Raw genomic sequence first — 23,429 nt, forward strand, 5'->3', positions numbered from 1 at the left:
CTTTTTTGAGCTTTCCTGGAAAGCTTTTCAAGTTTTAAGCTCTCTGATCTACCCTGGCTGAGTTAGAATCCTCCTCTGGGGGTCCCCAATACCCAGTGTTACTCTCATCTATGTCCTCGATGGTGTGACAATGCCTGACACCTAGTAGGAAGTCAATAAACAATTGTGGAATTAATGAGCGATTGCCAACACCCTTTCCTTTCATAGCTAGCCTCAGGAGGATAAGCGAATGGAGGAGTCTCAGTGGTAAATTAGAAGAACAGCAAGGAGGCCAATGGGATTAGGGGTGCAGAGGAGACTAGATGGTGAAAAGGGGAAAAGCTCGGGGTGGAGGGATGACAACCGGGAGGGTCTGTCGGGCATCTGAAGGAGCGAACGTGGGCGCCATGTCCACCAGAGGGCGAAACGCAACCTCGGCCCATTGTCTCAGAACTACCACTCCCAGCGGCCCTCGGCGTACACAGCCCTTTCGAAGCAAACGGAGAAGTCCAGCGGCCGCTGGGACTTGTAGTTCTCACGGGGACCCTCCGTAGGAGGCTGAAGAACTCATTCTCGGGTCCCGAAAAAGTGTGGGGCTGGGTCCTTCCTGCCTTCCACGGTCTCCATGGTGATGGTTCCGGCAAAGGCACGAGATCTGGCAGCGGCCAGGCCTCCTTCCCACTCCCTCCTCTTCACCATCTGCTGCACCTTCGCACCTGGCCGGGAGCCGCGGCCGCCGCCTCCGCACCCGGGCGGGGGATTCTGCCGCCACACGGTGGCGCGTGTGCACGGCTCTGCGGGCTCCTGCTCCCTGAGACCCAGCGTTCCGGCCCCGAGCCCCCTCCTCCCTGGACACCCGGGGGTTTCTCAAACACAGGCAAAATTGTGAGACCCAGAGACCCAGCGAGACAAAGCTAGGCGAGAGGCTGCGGCGGGCGGTGACGGGGGCCACCCTCCACGCCGGCGGTTCCTCCCACCCCCTGGCGGTCCTCTGCCACATCATGAAAATTTAATCTCGAATGCATTTGTGGCCCGACGCAGGGAGGAGGTGGGGAAGGGAGCGCCCTCCTGGGGACTGGATCTGGAGGTGAACTCAGGGTTCGGAGAGAGGCTGGTCTGGAGAAAGGAGCGGGGTAGACGGCGGAAAGATTTTACGTTCAGCCCCAGAGGGGACGGGGCTGGAATTCAGGGGGTGGAAGTAAGAACCAGCAGGTGGGGGGGTGGGGGGGTGGGTGGGAATCCCGGAAGGACAAGAAACACTCGAACGGAGGAGGCAGAATAGAACTCAGAAAGTGGGGACAGTCTGCAAAGCGGACAGATTTCCAGGAGTGGGGAAAAATGTCGTCCTGGCCTTGGCGACTGGGGAACCAATGGCCCTGTCTGGGGATGGAACTCAGACAGGAAGAAACAGATGAAGGAACTGGAAGAGAGGGGAATTGCACCCAAGAGAAGGAGAACTGAAGAAGTGTCACGGTCGAGAGGAAAAAATGAAACAAGTGGATGGATAAATTCGCTAAAAGCAATGGAAAAGCTAGTTCAAGGAAAAAATTCGAAAAGCAAATTAGAGGTGCAGAATTAGGGAAAAGAATTCCGATAAAAGACTCTCTAGACAAGAATAGAAAAGTTAGAACTGAGATGACAGAGATGAGGGGATTTAGAATCCAGGAACTGGGAATGTTGGAGCATGGAGAGAACCTGAGAAATGGAAGAGGATAAACAGGACAGTAATAACTCAGAAGAAAAACTCAAGAAAGGAAAGCAGATCAAAAAGGAAGGAGAGAAATAGAGGAAAATAGAAAGGGAGAACTGGCGTAGAGAGGGGGGAGGCTCATCTCAGATGATAGGGAAAAAGAAGAACTCAGGGAGGGAGAAAATCCTAGGATAGACAGGGAGGAGGATGGAACCTGGGACTTCTCAATGGGGAGGAGACTGGAGGGGCAACCTGTGGAGAAGGAGAAGAAAATTCAGAGCCCAGGGGAAACTATCAAAGGCTGGGAGGAGCAGAGACAAGGCTCCAGCAGAGGCAGAGGCTGCTAAAAAAGTAGGAGGAGTCAGCCAGATGGAAATAACCTCCTCCTTATTCTCTAGTGACAGCCTCTAGGCAGCCCGCACTCGCAGCCTCTTTCCCCCCCGAGCGGAGCTGCGGGGCCGGCCGGGCCGGGGCGGACCCCGGGAACCCGGACGCGGCCGCCCGGGCCCGCGGGCGGGGGGATCGGCGGGGGGCACCGGCAGCAGGGTCAGCCACCATGGAGTTCCGCCAGGAGGAGTTTCGGAAGCTAGCGGGTCGCACCCTCGGGAGGCTGCACCGGTGAGCGTGGTGGGGGTCTTGCGGGGAGAGGAGCACGAGGGTGCGAGGAGGATGCTTATTCCCACCTGGGTGCGGACAGACAGGTGGACGGGCGATACCCGTGGATGGGGATCCCCCCATCTGTCCAGTTTTCTCCCTCCGCCTCCGACGGCGCCGCTCTCCCTGGCTCGATGGGGTCCATCATCTCGTTTATTTTTCTTCGCCCCACACCGCTCCGGGCTCTACCCTTTTCTCTGGGACCGTAAGCCCGCCTCTCTCTGGGTCTCTGACCCCACGCCCCACTTCTGGCTGTCCACCTATCTTCCCTCTGCCTCCTTTCTCCGGACCTCTGTCCCCCTCTCTCTGATTCTCTGGCCATTGCTCTCACTAGATCTCTATCAACCTCTCTTGGGGTCCCTGTCTCTCCCTCTCTGGGTCTCTGACTCTCTCCTTTTGGGTCTCTGTCCCCTCTCTTTGGGTTTTTATCCCTGGGTCTCTCCATCACTGTATCTTTTCTCAGTTTCAGTCGCTCAGAGCGTTAATCTGAAGCTAAAGCGGATTGGGGCCCATTGGTCCTTGTCCTTGAGGAGAGTTAAGCTGGGAGGAAGAAGCCATGATGTCCTGGGTCTCTGAGGGGAGAAGGGAGTTGAGGACCAAAAATCAGGCCTCCGAAAGGATACTGGCTAGAGCTAAAAGGGACTTCCAGCCAGGGAGATGACTCCAGTGACCTGGGTGTCCCTAGGGCAATCTAGACACCTCCCTCCTGTCTTTCACCCCCAACCCCAAGCCTTGGCTCCAAGTCAGAGAAATTACTCAGCTGCGGAGAGCCTAAAAATATCTGGCCACAGTGCGGGAGGAGATTATTGCTTTTCCCTCAGACCCCGTCCCGGTCGCCCGCAGCCCTGGACCCCATCTTTAGTTGACACTCCATCCATCTCACAAGGCCGTGCGAGTCCTTCTCTAAGTCCAACATGAGTCCTGCTCGCTGCAGATCACCTTCTAGCTCCAAAGTCACCCCGCCCTCTAGAAACATGAAAGATAGGACTAAGGCTGGACGGAGGGAGGGGGCAGGAGGATGGAGCAGGGAGGGGGAGGGGGGGGCGACGCTGAGATAACCTCACCCCTGCTTTTCCCAATCTTCCAGCCCCTCCCCACTCTTTTTCTCGCCTCCTTTCACGAGTTTCTCAAAATACATCAGTGCGAAGTCAGGAGAAGGGAGAGAGACGTGCGGATGAAGCAGGCTGGGATGGGGGGGTGGCGAGGGAGGGATGTGTTCCTTAGGCCCCCTTCCTCAGTCTCTGCTTCTCAGCTTCTCATCTGTGTCTGGGTTTCTCTGGGTCTGTCTCTGCCTGACTCTCACCTCTCCAAACTGCCTCACGGGCCCCTAGAGACCCCAGAGCTCCAGCCAGGACAGTCACCAAAGAATCCAATCTGAGAAGACATTTGCATCTGAATCCTGGGGTTCACTGTAACGGCTGGAGAGAGGCGAAATGCCCTGTATTGGACACATCACTCTAATTCTATTTAATTCTCTACGCAAAGCTGGGGAAACTGAGGCTCAGTTTGAGGAGGGGGAGGAATCAGTGGGTGAGTGAGCACCAGCGCCATCTTTGAAACCCAGGTCAGCCCCTTCGCAAGCCTGGGGTGGAGGCTGCAGATTTTCCTCGAGAGGAATGATGCTAGAGTGGGTGGAGAACTCCCTTAGACCAGGAAACAGACGGTAAACCAGGTGACTTGGGACAAGGACGTAGGGGAGGGGAATGCAGGAGACACAGGAGCCAAAGTGCCTCCTTTCTGAGAGCCAGGCCTCGGGCAAGGCGATGCTGGGGCCAGGAGGTCATCAGGCCCCATCGCTGTTCTCGTGAGCGACCTTAGATATGCTACTTCCGCTCCCTGAGCCTCGGTTTCCTTCGTTGTACAATGGGGAGAGAAAGAGAGAAGCAAAGGGGCGTATGGAGACAGTGACGTGGGGGACAGAGGATCGGAGAGAAGCAGAAACAGAGATCCAGTGATATCTGCCTGCTAAGTCCTGCTTTTCCTCATCACCAGGTCTCCAGACCCGAGTTCCAGGCGTCCTGGGAGGGGAGTTTCCCCTCCTCGTTCTTGTCCTCTGAAAAGCATCGGGGGGCACCTTCATCTCCGCTGCCCGGGTGCTCTCGTCCTGAAATGATCAGTATCCCCTCGCAGTTCCCTCTTTGTAACTCCTACTCTTGCCCCCATTTCATAGACATGAGATACTGAGACTCCTCCCATTTAGAAAGCCTTGGGCAGAAATCTGACATGTCTAAGATTAACAATAAATATCAAATTTCAGGGGCTGCAATCACATCTTGAGTTTCAGGGTCAAATAGCATCTGATATCAACCCGGGTCAAAGTCTAATTTCACTGGCTGACATGTTCTGATGGGAGGGGACTGTCATTCTGGGGGCTTCCATCCCCCTCCCCGGGTCTCTGAACCAATCCCCCCCCCCGCAACATCTCATTCTTCATCCCCAGGGGTTCTGTGCAGCTCCCAGTCTTTTTCTCCCCTGTTTCTCCAACATTCCTTCTTTTTAAGTTCTAGGATGGGGAGGGGGGCGGCTGATTCATCTACCATGCCTCCTCCGCCCCCACCCAACCAAATCTGCTGTTCTTTCCTCCCCCGTCCCAGGCTCCCTCGCCTCCATCTGTTCTAGCCCCTTCCTGGGATCCAGCCCGATCCTCTGGCTGCTTACCCGCCTCAGACAGGAGCCGCACCTCACACGTCGTGTCCCAGCCTGTCTCTTCGCAGCCTCCTAGTCGCTCTGTCTCTCTCTCGGTTCTCTGGGTCCCCTCGTGTCCTCTCCCCTGGGTCTCTGTCCCTGTCACTAGGGATCTCTCTCTTCCTTCTGTGTCTCCGACCCCCCATCTCAGCCTCTGCCCACCTCCTTTCGGGCCTTTCCACACCTGTCTCGGGACACCTCCCTCTCCCTGCAGCTTCTCTCTGGGTTTGAAGCAGCTCTCCGAGTACCCTATCCATCATCACAGAGTCAATCCCTGATCCAGGATGGGCGGGGGCGAGAGCCTCACTGGGGACCGAGCCAATCCCCCTACCAAGGCCATCTGTCCCTTGCCAGGACACCACCCGCCACTCTCCCTCCCTATCCCCTAGGCTGACAGCCTGAACTCGAGGTTCCCCTGGGATGTCGGACTAGGCTGCTGGATTCCAGGGCTCTGGGCATGTCCCCACCCCCACGTCCCTAGGAATGGGCTTCTGGTGGCTGAATGGAATCAGCTGGATGTCAGCTCCACACCTGGGGCCTGGAAGCGGGGAAGGGCATGCCTCGTGGGGGCAAGGAAGGAGGGGGGTCGGTATATATAGCAGACGTGGCTGAGAAGCATCTGTTCTTTTGACACCTTTGCTGAAGCATCTCCTTAGCGCCTTTTGCTTCCTCGAATAGACTCGTATCTGGGCGAGGGGGCTGGAAAGTCCCTGGGCCTTGGGATGGGGGCTAGGGGTACAGGCTCTTGGATCACAAAGGATAGTCTGGAATCTAGAGATGACAGGGCTGGGGAGAAGGGAACCGAAGACCTCAGCGGAGGCGGGGGGCGTAGAATTCCTGGTCTGAGGGAGATGCGGATGGGGTCCGGAATCCTGGGGAGATGAGGGCTGGTGTCCGGGGGAAGGAAGAAGGGCGTGCCGGCCTAGTTAGAATCCTGGGTCTTTTTCTAGCAGGAGGTTTTGCCCTGGACTCCTGTGTCACAGGGAGGAGGGGGCCAGGGCCCTGGACCACCCAGTCTTTGACTCTTGCCGCCCCGCAGCCTTCTGGAGAAGCGGCAGGAGGGTGCAGAGACGCTGGAGCTGAGTGCCGACGGGCGCCCGGTCACGACGCAGACCCGGGAACCGCCGGTGGTGGACTGCACCTGCTTTGGCCTCCCTCGCCGCTACATTATCGCCATCATGAGCGGTCTAGGCTTCTGCATCAGCTTCGGCATCCGCTGCAACCTGGGCGTGGCCATCGTTTCCATGGTCAACAACAGCACGACCCACCGCGGGGGCCACGTGGTGGTGCAGGTAGCTCAGGGCGGGAGCCGCCGTACTGCCCCGCCCCGATGACGTCACGCCCGCCCAGGCGCAGCCCCCGCCCATCTGTACCGCCCCCTCACCTCTGACCTCGCCCCCGGAATCGCCCCTTCCTAAGCCCCGCCCCGATGTAAATGAAGCCCTCTCCTTTAGATTTTGTCCCGTGTCACATCTATTTTATCCCAGTCCCACAGCGGGTTCCTCCCTAAATTTTCTTTCATTATGCAAATATCAATAGTCTTTTTTATTGCTATTGTTCTGAGATTTCAGATACACTGGAAAAAGTGCCCTGCGATTCATTTTTTGACCTTAAAGATTGTTTGAAACTAGTTTCAGATGTACAGCATAGTGATTGGACATTTATATAATTTACGAGGTGATTCCCCTGATTAGTCTAGTACCCGCCTGGCGCTATACATAGTTATTACAGTATCCCTGACTATATTCCCTGTTCATCCCTGAATTTCGATTCTGGCTTTTCTGGAATTCTGCCGCTACTAACTCTTGCGTCCTCTGCTCTGGCCATTTACCTAAAGCCCCGCCTCACGTCAGACTTTCTCCCTATTTTAATTTTAGTGTAGGCCGTAACTCTGTCTCAGGGGGGAAAAAAGTTCTGATTATGGCTGTGGCCTACACCACCCCTCGCTCCCTTCCAGTCAAGCCCATCCCTTTGTCTACTTCTTGTCCCTGACTAGAACCCATCCGGGTCACTCTGCAAACAGTCCCTAAATTGGTTGAAATAGAGAAAGAATCCTCACCCCCATATATGGGCCCCTGGACGTTCAGAGAAGGGGCACGGGGGCAAGGAAGCAGGAAGAGAGGTGCCTAGGCAGCAAAGGGGCTCGGTTGCTAGGGTAGTTCGGCTGGACCGAGGGATGGCTCGGGCTCTGATTAACAGGTGTTCGGGCTCGAGAGGGTTTCCTTGTGTCTGATTGGCCAAAGGACTAAGTCCGTGGGTAGTGACTGGCGGAGGGGCAGAGCCTGAGGCAGGCGGCCGGTTTGATGTGCCTTTTGGCCCACAGAAAGCTCAGTTCAACTGGGATCCAGAGACTGTCGGCCTCATACACGGCTCCTTTTTCTGGGGCTACATTGTCACCCAGATTCCCGGAGGATTTATCTGCCAAAAATTCGCAGCTAACAGGTAGGGTGGGGGCTCGAGATGGGCGGGACAACGGTGCATGGGTGGAGTTAGGTGGGCTGGCATTTGGGGCTGACTGGGAAATGGGAGGGGTCGGGGCGATCTTAGAGAAAGGTGGGGTTTGTGATTGGGGAAGGTAGGAGTCACAGAGAAGGTGGAGTCGGGGGTTCTGGGAAATGGGGTTCTGCTGTGGGTGGAAAGAGCAGAATCCACGGCGGGATAGTTGAACCCTTTCTTCAAACTCTTCCCATCAGGGTTTTCGGCTTTGCTATTGTGGCTACGTCCACTCTAAACATGCTGATCCCCTCGGCTGCCCGTGTCCACTATGGCTGCGTCATCTTCGTGAGGATCCTGCAGGGGTTGGTAGAGGTAAAGCCCCGCCCCCTCCGACCCGCCCCCTTCTGACTCCGCTCTTCTCGTTGACTTTGGCTTTCTTCTCCCTAGGGGGTCACGTACCCCGCTTGCCACGGGATCTGGAGCAAATGGGCCCCACCCTTAGAGCGAAGTCGCCTGGCGACGACAGCCTTTTGCGGTGAGAGGAAGGGGCTGGGATCTAGATTTGTGGGTCTGAGAGAGAAGGGGGACCTGGACCGATATATCTGTGCGGGGAGGGGCTTGTACTTGTGTCCCTGAAGGGCGGGGGCTGGGGGTCCGCACTCCTGGATCTGAGGGTAGAAAGGTTTGTTCTCCATCCCAAATCCTCCCCTTTAGGTTCCTATGCTGGGGCGGTGGTCGCGATGCCTCTCGCCGGGGTCCTGGTGCAGTACTCAGGATGGAGCTCTGTGTTCTACGTCTATGGTGAGGGGCCCGGACGCCTGGGTCTGGGGGGCGCTGGGGCGGAACGAGGCCGGTCGTCACCTCACTTCCATCCCTCCCCTTAACTCCCCCCCTCAGGCAGCTTCGGGATCTTCTGGTACCTGTTCTGGCTGCTTGTCTCCTATGAGTCCCCAGCGCTGCACCCCAGCATTTCAGAGGAGGAGCGCAAGTACATTGAGGAAGCCATCGGCGAGAGCGCCAAACTCATGAACCCCCTCACGGTCCGGGCCCAAGCCTGCGGGGCGGGGGCTTGTGGGACGAGGGGAGATATCCAGGCAGGCAGGCAGGAGAAAAGGGGGCTTCGAACCCGCACAGCGTGTAGGTCGTGGTGGGTTCCTCAGAGAGACAGGGTGGACAACAAAGTGGGCGAGGCTGGGGAGGCGGGCAAAGCGTGGGGGGAGAACTGGGGTTCCAGGTGGGCGGAGCCACTGGTGGGCGTGGTTAAATCAGCAGAAGCGGGATTGGAGTGTGGGGGTTTTGCTTAGATCTTGGGGTGAGCGAGGCTAGATTTAGGGGTTGTAATTGAGTGCAGAGAGACTCCTAGGCCCACATTTATGGGTCTCTGAGGGTAATCGTCGGGTCCGGACACGTGCAAACCTGAGAGGCCACTGTAGAGTCAGGACCCCCTGCATCCCTGAAGTGTCACCGTGAGGCTAGGATCCCAGAGTCCCCAACGGAGACATAGTCAGGGCGGTTCCCCTGGGGCTCTGGATGTTATAGTGAGGTTGGGAGACGTGGGTCTCTGCGGGACTTAAGTGGGGTCTCTGAAGAAACACCACGTGCCCGGCCCTGGTTCGTCTTAGCGGCTCCATCTTTCGCCCCTCGCAGAAGTTTAACACACCCTGGAGGCGCTTCTTCACGTCGATGCCAGTCTACGCCATCATCGTGGCCAACTTCTGTCGCAGTTGGACGTTCTACCTGCTCCTTATCTCCCAGCCCGCCTACTTCGAAGAAGTGTTCGGCTTTGAGATCAGCAAGGTTGGGCCCAGGAGGGGAGGGCAGGGGGCGCGGCGGGGTGAGGGGGAAGGAGCGGGGCCTGGGTCCCACGGGCTTGGAACGAGAGCCAAGGAGGAGCCGGTGGTGCACGAACCGGTTGGAGACGTCGGCCCGGAGGCCCCTGAACCCCCGCCGCGTACTCCCACCTGCGCAGGTGGGCCTGGTGTCAGCGTTGCCGCACCTGGTCATGACCATCATCGTGCCCATCGGCGGCCAAATCGCTGACTTCCTTAGGAGCCGCCGTATCATGTCCACCACCAACGTGCGCAAATTGATGAACTGTGGGGGTGAGTGGGGCGGGGCCTAGACCTAGCCTGGGACAGCTTGGGCGGGGCCAGAGCGCGGTTGGGCGACCAAGGGGGCGGAATCGTGGGAGGGCGTATGGATCATCAGAGGGCGTGTCCGGGCGTGTCCAGAAAGGTGGAGGCAGGGCGAGGCCGGACCTGGCTGAACCCAGCAGAATCTTAGGTGGCCGTCCGAGGCGTAGGCGGGGAGTATGTGTGATAGATTATCAAGGTGGAGCAGAGGCGACACCAAGTTGGGTCTGGAAGGGCGGGGCCAACACAGGCTGGGCGGAGAGGACGGGAGGTAGGTGATGAACAGGGGCCGCGAGGCGGGGACCGGGGGAGACGAGGGTCTCTCTGGGCGGCGTCCTGCCTAATAAATAACAGAACGAAAGGAGTGAAGTTTCAGGGGTGCGGCCTGGACCCTGCGTCCTCAGGGCGTGGCCTAGTCGTGAGGTTGGGGAGATCAGGACGGGCGAGGGCGGAATGGGGGCCCAACCAGGGACAGGCGTGGAGCGGACAGAGGGAGTCCGGGGCGGGATGAGGTCTGGAGAGGCGGCGAGGGGCGGCCGGCGCTCAGATGAGGCGGCTTCTGCAGGCTTCGGCATGGAAGCCACGCTGCTGTTGGTGGTCGGCTACTCGCACTCCAAGGGCGTGGCCATCTCCTTCCTGGTCCTCGCCGTGGGCTTCAGCGGCTTCGCCATCTCTGGTGAGAAGCGCGGATCTGCAGCTTGGGGGACTCTGGACAGCGCTGTGGGGAACTTCCGGGCTCAGGAAGGGGACCTCCCCGGCACGCAAAAGGTGGACTAGAAAGAGCAGCGGGGAGCGGGGCGGTAGGAGGGCGGGCAAGGGCGTCTCAGAGAAGTCACTGGAGGGAGATTCGGGTGTGACGCCTCCTGGCTCTCCTCGCCAGGGTTCAACGTGAACCACCTGGACATCGCCCCGCGCTACGCCAGCATCCTTATGGGCATCTCCAACGGCGTGGGCACGCTGTCGGGCATGGTGTGCCCCATCATCGTGGGTGCGATGACCAAGCACAAGGTCAGTGCGCCTGCCCTGACCCGCCGGCGCTCCACATCTGTGCATGGTACCTCCCTGACACGCGTCGCTGTCCCTGGGATCCACCGCTGCCCTCTCTAGGTGTTTCATCATCGTCTCTCTGGACCTGTGTCCCCCGTCTCTGGGCCTCCCCTCCCCCTCTCAGGTTTCTCTGGCTTCCGATCTCACCACCCCGTTGTTCCCTTGCAGACTCGGGAAGAGTGGCAGTACGTGTTCCTAATTGCCTCCTTGGTGCACTATGGGGGTGTCATCTTCTACGGGGTCTTCGCTTCTGGAGAGAAGCAGCCGTGGGCGGAGCCTGAGGAGATGAGTGAAGAGAAGTGTGGCTTTGTTGGCCACGACCAGCTGGCTGGCAGTGACGAAAGTGAAATGGAGGATGAGGATGAGCCCCCTGGGGCACCCCCTGCGCCCCCTCCCTCCTATGGGGCCACGCACAGCACAGTTCAGCCCCCAAGACCCCCACCCCCTGTCCGGGACTATTGATCATGTGCCTCCCACTGGATGGCAGTTTCCAGGACTTCCATTTCACACGTCTCTGGCCTGAGTGACAGTGTCAAGGAACCCCAGTCCTCTCTGTCTTGCCTCAGGCCTAAGAAGCACTTTCCCTGGTTCCCAGTGCTGTCCAATTCTCTTCCCTTCCCAATTGCCTCTCAGGGGTAGTGAAGCTGCAGACTGGCAGTTTCGAGGATACCCAAATTCTCCTCCAGGTTCCCTTCCCCATTTGTTCTGCCTCAGTGGTTTCAAATCTCTCCTTTCAGGGCTCTGTTCGAATGGACCGTTCAATCTCTCGCGCTCTCTCTCGTGGTTTTGAGGCTCCTCCGCCCTTTCCTTTAACCCCAGGGACCCTGAGATTCCTCAGCTCCCTGTCTCCTTTCAGAAAACTCAAGTCTTCCTCTAGTAGTTTCAAGTCTCTCCTGATTCTATTCTGCATTTTCCAGGTTGATTTAACCAATCGTCCATCCCTTCCACTCTAGAGATTGATTCTCACCAGCGTTTTCGAGGGAAAATGGCAGTTTCAAGCTCCCCCCACCTCTTCGCCCCTCCCTCCACCAGCAGATTCTGCTGAAGCACCAAATCCCCCGAGACTTTCTCCCTAGCTTAGCGCAACGTTTAGGGAAACAACCAAAATGGCGGTTTTATCAAAATGCCTCTCTCCACCCCCATGCACTTTTTTTTGACGTGGTGTTCAGGTCTAAATAGTGGCTGCTCAAGTTCATCAACTCAATGGTTTGAAGCCACCACCACTGAACTTCCCCATGGTGGTTTCAAGATGTCCCTCTTCCCACAATTCCTTGCACTTTATTCTCCTGGGTGGTTTCAAGCTACCCTCATTTTCTCAGTGGCCATTTGTTGTGTCCCTCAGGGGCTAAATGACTCCAAATCTGGGATCCTGCCCCCCTCAGATGCTCCTCTTTCAGTTTAGAATTTGGGGTACCTATATAGAAGTCACAGAATCCCAGAAAAGGGAATGGGGCTGGGGGAGAGGGATGTTTTTCCCAGGGCAGGGTTGTGTCTTTGTGTCTCTGTGTCTGTGACTGTAAATCCTGTCCTGCCCCAGTCCCCATAAAATGCTTTGATGTAAACACCCAGTCGTCGTCATTGGGTTATTGGCGGTGGAAGTCACAGGAGTCCCAGCCCCCAGCCCCCTCCTCCTCCCTCAGACCTGGTATCCTAGGACCCCAGCACCCCTCCCCCAGGACCCAGGCTGGAGGAGGTGTCTAACAGTGGGAACACGTGATTTATTCGGCCTCCGCTCGCAGCTAAAGCAATCTCTGAGAGCTGGACTCTATCCGAAAGTACCACTAAGCAGCGAAGCGCGTCTGGAGGACTGGACCTCTGGGTTTCTCCTCCATCCGGGGATGGCGCAGGTCCGGCGGGACCGAGCCAGGCTCACACGAAGTTGTTGGGGAGCGTGGCGGGGGAGAGCGGCTCCAGACGCTGGGGGCGGCCCCCACGGGGCGGCGGGGGCAGCTTTGGCGGCAGCGGGGGGGTGGGCGGCGGCTGCTTGGTGGCGATGTGTGACGGGACCCAGGCGTCTGGCGCATAGAAGTAGAGATCGTAGGGCTCCTTCGGGGCGTCCAAATGTATGACTGTGGGAGCAAAAGGGCGAGGTCATCCCCAGGCCGACAAGGGTCCTGTCGCTTCTGCCGCGCCGCCGGCCAAAGAGGAGGCGGATCAGAGGATGCGACCATCTTTTGGAGCTGGGTTTTCAAATCAGAGGAGGAGGTCCGCAGAATAGATTTGAGGACGAGGCGGCCACGCAACAGGGGCGGGGCCTGAAGTGGAGGGGGCGGAGAATACAGGGTACCAGGCGAGGGGAGGGGCGGGGCTCGTAGGGAGCCTGCGGCTAGTCCCAGCTGGCCTGGGGGCGGCACTGGACGTGCGTGTCTGGAATTTCAAAGAATGTTTTTTGCAGGGCGGGAAGCGGGGGAGGCAGGACTTGACCACGGAGGGGTCAGGGTTTCTGTTGACCTTAGACGGGGGACTCTCAGGGCGCCCCGAAGCGGCGGGTGAAACTAGGTTAAAGAAACTTGCTGGCACTCGAGGGGGGGCAATGTAAGGGTCGCTCACCCGGCTCATCTCCGTCGTTTGGCAGCCGGTGGTGTGCGAAGGGCCGATGTCGACTCGCCCGGCGGTAGAGACACCACAACAGCAGGAAAATGCCGAGCAGCAGCCCAATCCCAGCGAAGAAGAAGCACAGGGCCCCGCCCACTGCGCCCCGGGCGCGCCCCGCCAGGGTCACGCCTGAAGGAAGAGGCCGGAGAATGAGCATTCTAAACGCTCAGCACCCAGACTTAGCCACCCAGACTTAGCCGCGCGTCCTCAGCTCCCTCCCCACCCCGGACCCAGGAGTCCGGGGCCCAGCGCCTCACCCGTCTTCTCCACTCTTTCCACCACGATGATCGTGTTGACTCTCTCACCTCGGCTGCGCCGCTGGGGGGCCCGTGGAGTGGCAGGGGCTGGCTGACTGGGGGGCCCTGGAGGAGCAGGGGGGCCCGCCATCCGGGCTGAGAGAAGAAGGGCGTCTGGCCCTTTAAGGCTAGAGTTCTGGGAGGTCTTGGGCTCAATGGTCCCAAGAGCGTCTGAGGCGGGAAATTTAAGGAATCCAGCTTGGATGGCCACAAGGGTTTCTGGTTCGATATTCAGGGGCAGCTCACTTAGGGCAGTAGCTCGGTCCTTGAGGGGTGCAGGCGTTTCTGGGTGAAGACTAGTGGAGGTTCCAGGGTCAGAGGCCACGGGGATCTCTGTTGCATCTCGGTAGTGGATTGTGGGGAATTCTGTTCGCGGGATTTCAGTGGGGCGGGGGTTGTGGGTTACATGGGATTCTGAGTGGGGAGTTTTGGTAGGTTCAGAGTGGAGGGTCCGGGGGAACTCAGAATTTGGAGTCTCGGTGGTGTCGGACTCATGGGTTTCTGGAGATTTGGGGTGAAGGGTCTTGGTGGGGTCAGGGTTTGGGGTCTCAAGGGTTTCTCCACGCGAGATTTCAGTGGAGTTAAGTTTTGGAACCTCTGGGGAGTCTTGGTGTGGAGTTTGGGTAGGGCCAGGGTTGGAGGTCTCAGGAAATTCTGGGCGTGAAGTTTTGGAGGGATTAGGTTTGGGGGTTTCAGGGGATTCTTGGTGTGGAATTTCAGTTGGGTCATGTTCGAGGTTCTCAGAAGTTTCTGAATGTGTCATTTGGGAGGGGTTAATTTTTGGAGTCTCCAGGGATTCTGATATTGAGGTGTTGAGTGAGTTAGTTTTGGGGGTCTCGGGAGACTTTGAGTGTGGGAGTTCTTGGAGGTCAGGATTGGGGGTCTCAGTGAAATTATGAGAGGAGGGTTCAGGGGAAACCGCATGAGGCATCTTAGAAGGCTCAAGAGAAGCAATCCCAGGGGATTCTGGGTTAGGCTGGTCGTGAGTGGAATTTTCCATAGCATGAGGGGAGGTTTGGGAGGGGTACCCCATCTCAGGGACGTCGGACACTGCAGGCGGTGAGGCTGAAGGGGCAGCCTTGGAACCAAGCCCGGCGAGGAGGAAGATGAGGAGGAAGGGGATGGGGCTGAAGGATTTCATGGTTCTGGAAGGCGCCTAGAGCTGCGGGGGAGCAGGCAGGAAAGGGTTAAGGCAGGAAGCCACCTGAGAGCCCCAGTCCACTCCCAAAGGCCACGCCCACTCCCAAAAGTCCCCGCCCACTTCTGGAGGCCCCCGCCCACTAGTCCCCAGGTAGACCGCATCCCCCGCCCAACTTGCGTGAGGAAAAGGAGAACTCAGTTGCAACTCCCTGAAGGCTGGGGCGGTGGCCACTGTAGCTAAGGGACACCAGGCGCGGGGCTTCTTGGGAGTCGTAGTTAATTGCCTTATCTGTTTCCCCAAGAGGGTCCCAGAAAAATTGTGGAAAAATGACACCTCTCCAAGCTCCCAGACTCCTTAACTTGGACTTCTGAAGGTGTAGACGTCCAAAAGGACACGGGATCCCTTCCTCTTCTAGGGCCAAGGGGACACCTTCACTCGACAGTTGTTTACACTAGAGGAGGCTCAGAGGAACGAGTGGGGGCTGGGGGCCAGAACTCCTGGATCTGGGGGAGGAGGGAGACTCCTGGGTACTGAGCAAGAGGCTGCTGGGTGTTTAGACTCCCTGAGGGTGGGGGGCACTGCGGGTCTAATGTCCTGGTTCTTTAGAGAGGAAAAGCCTGAAGGTTCAGATGCCTAGAATTTTGAGAAAGCCAAGCTTGCGGAGCCGGGTTACAAAGGAGAAAGGAAATGGGAGTCTTGAAACCTTGGATCCTGAGTGAGAAGGAGACTTGGAACTCTGAGTCTCCGGTCCTCCAGAGACAGGGTGCCAGGGTCTGGATTCCTCAGCCTGCAGGAGGAGAGAGCTGTGGGGGACTCAGGTCTCTCTGTTTATTGAGGATGGAGCTTAGATTTCAAGGTCTCAGGGACTGATCTGGGGCAGAGATGCCTAGGTCTGCGGTCAGGTGTGGGGGGCGGATACCTGGATGGGACAGGGTCACTTGGGGCTCTGGGGGTCTCTTACCTGTTCAGTGGTGTCCAAGATAACAGCAGGTGAGTAGAGCTGGATGTAGAGGTCGGTGAATGCTGCAGAATGGTTCTGGGCGGAGCTGCAGGAGGTAGGGTCCCAGGGGCGCAGGTGACGCACCTGACCCCCTCCCTGGGGATCCTGGGAGCCTAGCGACAAGCTCTTAAAGGGACAGAGATAAAAGGCATGGTCTATGGAGTTAGGGACTGGATCCTCTGCTGGAGGGACGTGGCCCAACCAAACTATCTTCCCTTTGAAACTAGAGGCCCGGGCCCTCCGTTCTCTCCTATACCCAGCCCAAGGGTCCAAGTGCCAGGAGTCTTGTCCCTGTCCCCTACATTCCTAGACCAGGAAGCCCAGGCTCTGTTCCCCTCCTCTCTAGGGAACTAGCTTCTCATGTCTTGCCAGTCAGAGGTCCAGATTGCTACTGCCTTTTGGGACTTCCCAACCTTTGCCTAACTCCCCCGCTGTGTAGAGAGCACCCTCTTAAGAGCCAGGGTGGGTGGGGCTTGGAGCTTATCTTTGCAACACCCCAAAACTCCACCCCCAAGAAGAGTTAGACATATCCAAGGGATAGGTCCGGGTCCTGTCTGTCTCTCCTCTTCATCATCTCTCTGAGACTTTCTTGATTTCGCCGGTCACTTTACCTGCCTTCATACCCACCACCACACATACCCTTTGCTTTCTCTTGTTTTTCCCCAGTCTCTACCTCGCACTCTCTTTCTGGTTTACTGCCTGCCCGGATTCATCCTTGGGCGTCTCTGTCCAGGCTGGCTATCCTTCCATTTCTTTCTGTCCTTTAAGCCTTTCCCCTCATCACTAGCTGGCTCTCTTTGTCAATTTCCTTCCTTTCTCTATTCCTTCCGTTTCCTTTCTTTCTTCTTCGGTTGCTCCCTTTCTTCTTCTCTTCCCTTTCCTCTGTCACTCTGTCTCTGTCCTTCCCTCTCGGGGTTACTTCATCTCTTTGTGCCTCTGCTTCTCCCCATCGGTCTCTTCTCTGTCGCTTTTCCAGTGTCTCTTTTTCTCTGTGCCTCTGGTTTCTGCTCTGATGGTCCCTCCGCCAGTCTCTATTTTTATCCCTCTGACACACCCCCTGTGTCCACTTCTCCGTCTGTCTGTCTCTCCCCCTCCCGCTTCTTCTCAGGTCCCAGCTCCTGGTCCCAATTAGTTGGTGGCCGCCAAAGCAGCCGCTGGGCCCCCACCCCCAGCTCATTACTGCTGGCGGCTCCTAATGAGCCTGGGGGGAAGCTGACCCCGCGCCCCCAGCCCCCTGGTCTGCGTCACTGCCAGCTGCGGGGGCTGTGCAAGGGATATAAGGGGGCTGCCAGCCTCGCAGCAGGAGCCTACTGCGCGGTAGGGGGCCCTGCGAGCTACCAGGGGTGGGCGGACTCTGGGGTCTGGGGTTCTGGGCCAGGACATGGGCCTCACCGAGCCCTTCCCTGTCTCTCCACAGGTGATGGAGACTCGCCAGGTGTCCGGGAGCTCCCGGGTGCGGCTGCTGCTGCTGCTCCTGCTGCTCGTGCCTTGGGGCGTAGGCACTGCTTCAGGCGTCGCCCTACCCCCCACGAGGGTTTTCAGGTACGTGCAATGCCCAGGACTCCCAGGGAGGGGTGGGCACTCAGAGAGGTGGAAAGAGACCCAAAAAGGTGGGGGAACAGAGACTCAAAGAGGGGGACAGAGACCCAGAGAAAGGAGGACAGAGGCTAGGGGTGGGGAGAGATGGGGGTGGACGGGGAATCAGTAAGATAAAGAGAAACAAAAAGATTCTGAGAAAGGCCTCGAGAGACTCGAAAGGAGTCAAAGCAGAAACGGATTCGTCCCTTGAACAACGATCGTTGGGTTCTGGGGGTGTGCCAGGCCATGCGCTGGGGGCGGACCAGTGCGTCAGACTCGGTCTCGGTACTCCGGGAGCTCCGAATGTGAACCGAGAGACCCGCACGGAGAAAGAGAGACGGGGACAGAGAGCCCCTCCGCAGACCGTGCAGTAGCAGGGCTTCGAGTTCGAGCACGGGGAGGACAGGCTGCGGCGGGCGGGGGGCCTGGAATCGTGGTAACCGCGTCTCTCCGTCTGCCCACAGCCTCGGCTCCCCGGGCGGGACCTGGGCGGGTCCGGCCACCCGCCTATCGCCGCGCAGCTTGGCGCTGGCGGACGACGCGGCCTTTCGGGAGCGCGCGCGGATGTTGGCCGCCCTCGAGCGCCGCCACTGGCTGAACTCGTACATGCACAAGCTGCTGGTGCTGGACGCGCGCTGAGCGCCCGCGCGCACTTTAATAAAGACGCCGCTGTGCTTCCGCCTGCGCCTCCTTCCTGCGCCCGTGCGTGTGCCGAGTGGGAGGACGGGGTACCGTGGCGGGCGCAGCACCCGCTGCTCTGGCGTCTCGCCCCTCAATCCTCTCTTGTCTCTCCTTTAAAAAATCACCTTTACCTCCGTTTATTTATTACCCCGCTCGATTTCTGCTCTACCCCCGCCCCCGCCCTATCTGTCCTGTCCTTAGTCTCTGCCTCTGTCCCTGTGTCTCTGCTCCCACCCCACCGCCGTTTCTGTCTCCATCTCTCTGGTTCTCAGTAACGTCCCAGGTGTCTGCCTCCTCTGGGTCTCTGGCGCTCTCCGGATGTCTGTCCTCTGAGTTTTTGTACTTGTCTTTCACCCTCCTGGCTTCCTGGTCCCCTGGGAATCTCTGTCTCCTCTCTCCCTTTTTTCGGCCTCTGCAATTCTTCCTTCCATTCTTAATCGGTTCTTTCTCTTCCCGACTCCTTCCTGTCTTCCTTTTCTTTCTTCCTTTGGATCTCCGTCTCTCTTCCAGATCTCATTTTCGCTGAATTTCTCCGTTTCCACTCTCTTATCGCTTCTCGCTTTCTCTCTGGGCGCAGTGGGAAGAGCGGGGGCTCTGGTGTGAGATGCACCTGCCATTAAAGACCAGGTTCGCCCAAGCCGAGCTGTGTGGTATTGGAAAGGGCTTAACCTCTGAGCCTCCTTTTCCTCACTTGAGGATTAAACCACATACGCTATGAGAGGACTTCGGCGAATCGCCTGGCACGAACCAAACGCTTTTATTGAAAAGGGGTCCCTCTCTCTCGCAGGGGCCTCCAGCAGTTTCTTCATAGTTTTTCAACCGCGCCCGTCCTGGGATACCATCGGGGCGGCAAGTTGGGGCGGGAAGAGAGAGGGGACCAGGCGCCAGGCTCCGGGAGGCATGGGGCGGGGCGAGGAGACACGGGAGGCTCCGACAGCCCTTCGGCCCCGCCCCTCAATGGTGACTATGGCAACCTACTTCCAACGAGACGCCGAGGGCTTTGAATCGCGCGCGCGGGGTCGCAGTTCGTGCGGATCGCGCACCGATTGGTCTAGAGGTGGTTGAGCTGGGCGAGGCCGCGAGCGGGAAGGGGGCGGAGCCGGCGCTAGGTGATTGGCAGGCTTTCCGATAATTTGCATTTTCGGAGGCGTACTGAATAATGAACAACTGTGGTCCTCAAAGCCATCAAGAGCTGGCCAAATTTTACAAATAAAGAAACAAGACTCTGAAAGTCAGGAGTAATTTCCCCAACTTGCCAGCCTTAATAAAGGTCAGAAGGAAAACTGGAACCCAAATCCGCCATTTCTAAGTCTAAACCTTTCCACTACTGCCATGGAGGAATGGGACTATAATGTTACGAGCAGTTGCTCTATGCCAGGCACTTTCCTAAACACTGTGAGGAGCCTAATCCCGTCCCTGGAGGGCCCGGCAGCGGGTCTTGGCCAGTGCTCTTCCCATTCGCCACTTCCTCCCTAGATCCCCGCCTGGTGTTTGGGCCTTTTCACAAAATGCTGCCCAGAATCCCTTCCCTCCCCTCTCCCCAGGAAATTCCAGCAACTCCATAGCTTTGAGCGCCATCTACAGCCAATTACACCCAGACCCCCATTGCCAGACCCTCATCGCTCAGGGCTCCAGCCACCTCCTGGAACCCTGACACTTACCTGCTCCCGAATGAGCTCAGAGCGTTCCCCCAAACCCACTCCTTCTCATGGGTTCTCCATCTTGGGAATGGCTCCACAGTCTACCAGTCACTGGATCGGACCCAGGTGCCGTCCTCGCCCCTTCCCTCTTCACCCGCCTTCATAGTCTGTGGGGTCCCTGGCTCCGCCCTTCCTGCTCTGCCTTCTCTCCACCCACGCACCAGGCCCAGCTCAGACCACATCCCCTCCCACCTGAACCACAGCCCCAGCTTTCTCCCCATCTCCGTTCATCCTCTCTATACAGGCTCAGAGGTCTGTCCCCCACCCCACCGGAAGTTGATTCTGTCCCTTCTCTGCTCACAGGCCTTTCTTGGACACTTAAGGGTAAAGTTGAAGCTGGTGTTCAAAACCCTTTGTGAGCTCTTGCCCACCTCTCCATCTTATTTTCCACCACTCTGTAGCCTGAAATTCTTTCCTGGTTCCAAATCATTTTTTTTTTTTTAAATCCCAGCAACACAGTGCTGCCTGTGGCTCTACAGACACAGAGGCTCTTTCGTACCACCTGGTCTTCAGACATACTTTGCTTCCTCTGCGAGTGACACCCTCTTTGGCCCCTGCTCACTGTAACCAACCCTACCCATCTTTCAAAACTAAACACAGAAGTCACTTATCAGGCAAGAAACCTCTCGCCTCCCAGACTGGATTAGGTGTCTTTTTTGGGGCTCGCACAGAGCCTGCAGCTGCCTCTATCACTATTTGTCTTTAAATTGGTGTGAATTTGTCCCTCCCAAGGAAGCCTCTGTGATGCTGAAACTGTCCTATATCTTGACCGGGTTTTGATTTCATGAGTGTTTACATTACAAAAATTCATCCAGCTGATACTTAAGATTTGTCCATTTATCTGTAAGTTACAGCTCAATAAAAACATAAATAATCAAAAACAACCAATAAAACCTCCCATCATCCTTGGGAGAAAAATCAACATTTCTCTGCCTGGCATTGGAGGGCTTGTTTCTCTACAGCATTCTCCTCTAAGGGCTAGCTGTGACAAATAGGTGATTATTAAATTTGTTGAATGAACAAATGGTACACTGGTCCACTTCTTGCTGACCATTTGATTTGCACTGGCCATTGGACATCTCTTGCCCACATCCCTTTTCCCTCTTTCCACCAGGAGAGGCGCTCAGTCTCCCAGCCTCCTTTGCAGCTGGGGTGGTCACACCGAACAGTCTGGCCAATGAGACATAAACACAGGTCTGCTGTTGGCTCTGCAAAGGCCACTTATAAAGACGACTTTTCTTTATAAAAACAGAAGGGACACATCCCCTTCTCTCAGAAGATATGAGGTACGAAGCTAAAATGCCCCCCACCCCCTGAGCATGAGAGAAAGGCCAAGAAGATCACATAGGATCATAGCACGCTCACCGTGAGGCTGCAGAGACTCTGAGCTGTGGACCCACAGCCATTTTCCTCCAGGCTTGTTTTGTGAGGAAAATAAACCCCTAGTGCTTAATCCATTATTGGGCTCATTTTTCAATTGTTAAGAAATATAGTCGCCAACATTAAAAAACCAAGAGACTTCACAGAAAGACCCCATACAGGGGTGTGGATCCTGAAGTACAGTATCTGGGGTTCCGGTACTGGGGTCCTCCCAGTTAACAGTGCCAGAACAATAGGAATGACAGTAGAAAGAGGAATTCACTGAACTAGACATTGCGCTGAGGGGTGGGGAGCACGGCTCACACAGGTGGGGGCTGGAGGTAGCAGAGCTGGAGGTGGGGCCAGGTGGGGGGTGGGGACTGGCCCAGAAGCAGGATAAAGAGCAGCAGCAGCAGCAGCAGGCCCAAGACTGGTGCCGGAATCAGCGGGTGCTGAGTGACCCTGGTGGGGGCGGTGAGACAGTGCTCAGGGCGGGGCCCAAGGGAGCCTGTGTGCCCTGATGTCTGACCACCACCCCGGTTTGGGAGAAGGCTTGGGGCTCACCTGAGCTGCTGGGGGTGCAGGGGGCACAGGCAGAGCTGGCCCCAGCCCGGCCTCCTGACTGGGACCAGCTCCTTCTCCACAGGCACCAGGGCTTGCTGCGGGTCAGAGCTGGCAGGGCTGCTGGAGAGAAAGGAGGGCAAGGTCATCGCACTGGATGCTTTTCTCTGCCCTTGAGTCCCCTCCCGGTCCCCATGGATCCCGTTACCTCTCAGGAGAACTTCCTGAAATGTCTCTGGGGTGAGAGTCTCCCAGAGGGATGGGGAGTTTGGCCTGGAAGGACGAAGGAGAAGATGAATGTGAGACACTGGGTCCTGGGTTGAGAGACACTCTCAGTTCAGCTCACTGGACAGAAGCGACCACATGGAAGAGGGGGGAGCACAGCGAGTGGCTCATTACATGAGCTTCCCTGAGACACACTGCTGGGTTGGGGTCCCAGCTCTGCCAGCCTCAGCTGTGTGTCCTTTGGCATGTCACCAATCTCGCCATGCCCCACTTTTCCCCGCAGGACAGGGACGATGACAGTACCCACCTCACAGGGCTGAAGTGGAGACTGAGTGAACGCCAGTAAAAAGCAAAAAAGGGGGGGTGCTCAGAACAGTGCCCGGCATGCAGTGAGTGCTCAATAACTACGAGATATTCGATATGATTATTTCTACCTCCATTGGATTCTGGAAGTACCCAGTGGCAACAAAAACACAATAAAAAATAAAAAATAATGGGACACCAGTCCTAGCCATCACCCTTGCCACCACGACCTACTGCATGCCAGCTATGTCAGGCATGGGACCAGGCCCTTTACGACATGATCCTCAGCCATCATCCCCACCCTGGAGCTGGGTAAAGAGCATCACCAAACCAGCAGTGAGGAACTGGAGGTGGGGCCCAGGCCCCACGGAAGGGGTGTGGGGTGGCAGGAAGGAGGTGGGCTTTGGGGCCAGGCTTCTCACAGAGACCATCGTGGGTGGCATGAACCCCAAGGGGTCCCAGGTGAATGGAACAGAGCCTGGCGCACTTGGGTTCTCACGGTCCTTGGCTGAGGGCTGCAGGCTCCTCACTCACCACAGATCCTTCCCTCCCTGTCCTTACCTGAGAATAGGGAGCATCACCTGCCAGTTTGAGGAGCAAAGGACCCAATGTGTGTGGAGCTGGGCAAGGGAGTTGTCATGGGTGCTGTGCCCTGGGGGAGTTCTGAGGCTGGATGGGGAGGGCCCGGCCCCTTCCTGTGTGTGGGAGCGTGTGCGTATTCATTTTCGTAATCCGGGGGTGTAGCCATGTCTGTGCGGTGTGGCGGCCGCAGACCTCTGTGTGCTTGGGGGGGTCCCCTGGGAACATTCTGGCCGCCCACTGGCCCGCAGGCCTCCCCCCACAGCACCATCGGCTCTCATTAGCTACAGCGAGGGCCTTGTTATCTCTTGGCCAAACGATTTTTCTGTCAGCTCAGGAGCAGTGGGAGTGTGGGTGGGAACTGGAGAGGAGCTGCGATGACATCAACCCCTCCGAGGCCTGGCGTGGATGGGGACCGGGGAGGGATGCTAGGGACTGCCTACCATGACCTGGGTCTCCTCTTCCGCCTTGTCTTCTCTTCTGGGCAACCTGGGGCAACAACATCGTCACTGCGAGTACCTTTCCTCTGCCCGGCTCCCATTCGCCCGACGAGGGGCTGGGGGAACCTTTAAAGCTGAGGTCTTAGCATGGAACAGGCACCATGGATGGACCTGGGGGGTGTCCCGGAGCCCTAGATGGACCTGGGGGTCCAGACTCAAAGAAGGCAGTGACCCCAGAAAGGGTCAGAGAGTCTCTTCATCTCACTTGCTTTCTCATCTGCTACTTTTCCAGCTGATGCTCCAGCCGGAAGCTGAGGCCTCACCCCTCTCACTCCTCGAACACCAGGG

General features: G+C 57.4%; 4 protein-coding genes across 6 annotated transcripts in view; 2 read left to right on the top strand and 2 right to left on the bottom strand.

Annotated features, from left to right (window-relative positions):
• The first annotated feature begins 2,095 nt into the window (after positions 1-2,095).
• On the top strand, positions 2,096-12,185 carry SLC17A7 (solute carrier family 17 member 7). Its single transcript, XM_039878675.1, has 12 exons — positions 2,096-2,287; positions 6,048-6,300; positions 7,332-7,450; positions 7,702-7,816; positions 7,892-7,979; positions 8,159-8,245; positions 8,342-8,484; positions 9,092-9,241; positions 9,414-9,546; positions 10,142-10,252; positions 10,457-10,584; positions 10,792-12,185. Exons 1-12 carry the CDS (start codon positions 2,226-2,228, stop codon positions 11,083-11,085), a joined length of 1,683 nt encoding a protein of 560 aa, XP_039734609.1. The 5' UTR covers positions 2,096-2,225; the 3' UTR covers positions 11,086-12,185.
• A 136-nt stretch (positions 12,186-12,321) lies between these two features.
• On the bottom strand, positions 12,322-20,398 carry GFY (golgi associated olfactory signaling regulator). 3 transcript variants are annotated; one of them, XM_039878677.1, is made up of 7 exons: positions 19,576-20,398; positions 17,048-18,524; positions 15,617-15,781; positions 15,359-15,442; positions 13,476-14,676; positions 13,174-13,347; positions 12,322-12,692 (listed from the first exon to the last, which is right to left on the bottom strand). In XM_039878677.1, the coding sequence occupies exons 5-7, from the start codon at positions 14,653-14,655 to the stop codon at positions 12,493-12,495; spliced, it is 1,554 nt and encodes a 517-aa protein (XP_039734611.1). In that variant the 5' UTR covers positions 14,656-14,676; positions 15,359-15,442; positions 15,617-15,781; positions 17,048-18,524; positions 19,576-20,398; the 3' UTR covers positions 12,322-12,492. The 3 variants fall into 3 exon arrangements, with proteins under 3 accessions (XP_039734611.1, XP_039734610.1, XP_039734612.1); XM_039878676.1 differs by having other exon boundaries at positions 17,048-20,398; XM_039878678.1 differs by lacking the exon at positions 15,359-15,442 and having other exon boundaries at positions 17,048-20,398.
• PTH2 (parathyroid hormone 2) lies at positions 17,076-18,142 on the top strand. Its single transcript, XM_039878683.1, has 2 exons — positions 17,076-17,197; positions 17,698-18,142. The coding sequence occupies exons 1-2, from the start codon at positions 17,076-17,078 to the stop codon at positions 17,870-17,872; spliced, it is 297 nt and encodes a 98-aa protein (XP_039734617.1). The 3' UTR covers positions 17,873-18,142.
• Positions 20,399-20,460: 62 nt separating the features above from the next.
• KASH5 (KASH domain containing 5) overlaps positions 20,461-23,429 on the bottom strand; it is a 20,211-nt gene continuing 17,242 nt past the window's right edge. Inside the window, exons 10-13 of the mRNA XM_039878717.1 lie at positions 23,085-23,130; positions 21,743-21,807; positions 21,538-21,657; positions 20,461-21,435 (exon numbers count right to left, since the gene is read on the bottom strand). Coding sequence (XP_039734651.1) covers positions 21,294-21,435; positions 21,538-21,657; positions 21,743-21,807; positions 23,085-23,130 — 373 coding nt within the window. The 3' untranslated portion in view covers positions 20,461-21,293. The remainder of the gene's footprint in view (positions 21,436-21,537; positions 21,658-21,742; positions 21,808-23,084; positions 23,131-23,429) is intronic.

This window comes from Pteropus medius, unplaced genomic scaffold (genome assembly GCF_902729225.1).
Source record: "Pteropus medius unplaced genomic scaffold, Ma_sr-lr_union100, whole genome shotgun sequence".
NCBI classification, from domain to species: Eukaryota; Metazoa; Chordata; class Mammalia; order Chiroptera; family Pteropodidae; genus Pteropus; species Pteropus medius.

What these genes read in the sequence shown, in the direction of transcription:
- SLC17A7 (XM_039878675.1), top strand. Translation starts at nt 2,226, where the DNA reads ATGGAGTTCCGCCAGGAGGAGTTTCGGAAGCTAGCGGGTCGCACCCTC. An exon ending in GGGGCCACGTGGTGGTGCAG is followed by an intron (nt 6,301 to 7,331) that starts GTAGCTCAGGGC and finishes TTTGGCCCACAG; the next exon opens with AAAGCTCAGTTCAACTGGGA. An exon ending in GTGCGATGACCAAGCACAAG is followed by an intron (nt 10,585 to 10,791) that starts GTCAGTGCGCCT and finishes GTTCCCTTGCAG; the next exon opens with ACTCGGGAAGAGTGGCAGTA.
- GFY (XM_039878677.1), bottom strand. Translation starts at nt 14,655, where the DNA reads ATGAAATCCTTCAGCCCCATCCCCTTCCTCCTCATCTTCCTCCTCGCC. An exon ending in GGAAAGAGTGGAGAAGACGG is followed by an intron (nt 13,348 to 13,475) that starts GTGAGGCGCTGG and finishes CTCTTCCTTCAG; the next exon opens with GCGTGACCCTGGCGGGGCGC. An exon ending in AAACGACGGAGATGAGCCGG is followed by an intron (nt 12,693 to 13,173) that starts GTGAGCGACCCT and finishes TTGCTCCCACAG; the next exon opens with TCATACATTTGGACGCCCCG.
- PTH2 (XM_039878683.1), top strand. Translation starts at nt 17,076, where the DNA reads ATGGAGACTCGCCAGGTGTCCGGGAGCTCCCGGGTGCGGCTGCTGCTG. An exon ending in CCCCCCACGAGGGTTTTCAG is followed by an intron (nt 17,198 to 17,697) that starts GTACGTGCAATG and finishes GTCTGCCCACAG; the next exon opens with CCTCGGCTCCCCGGGCGGGA.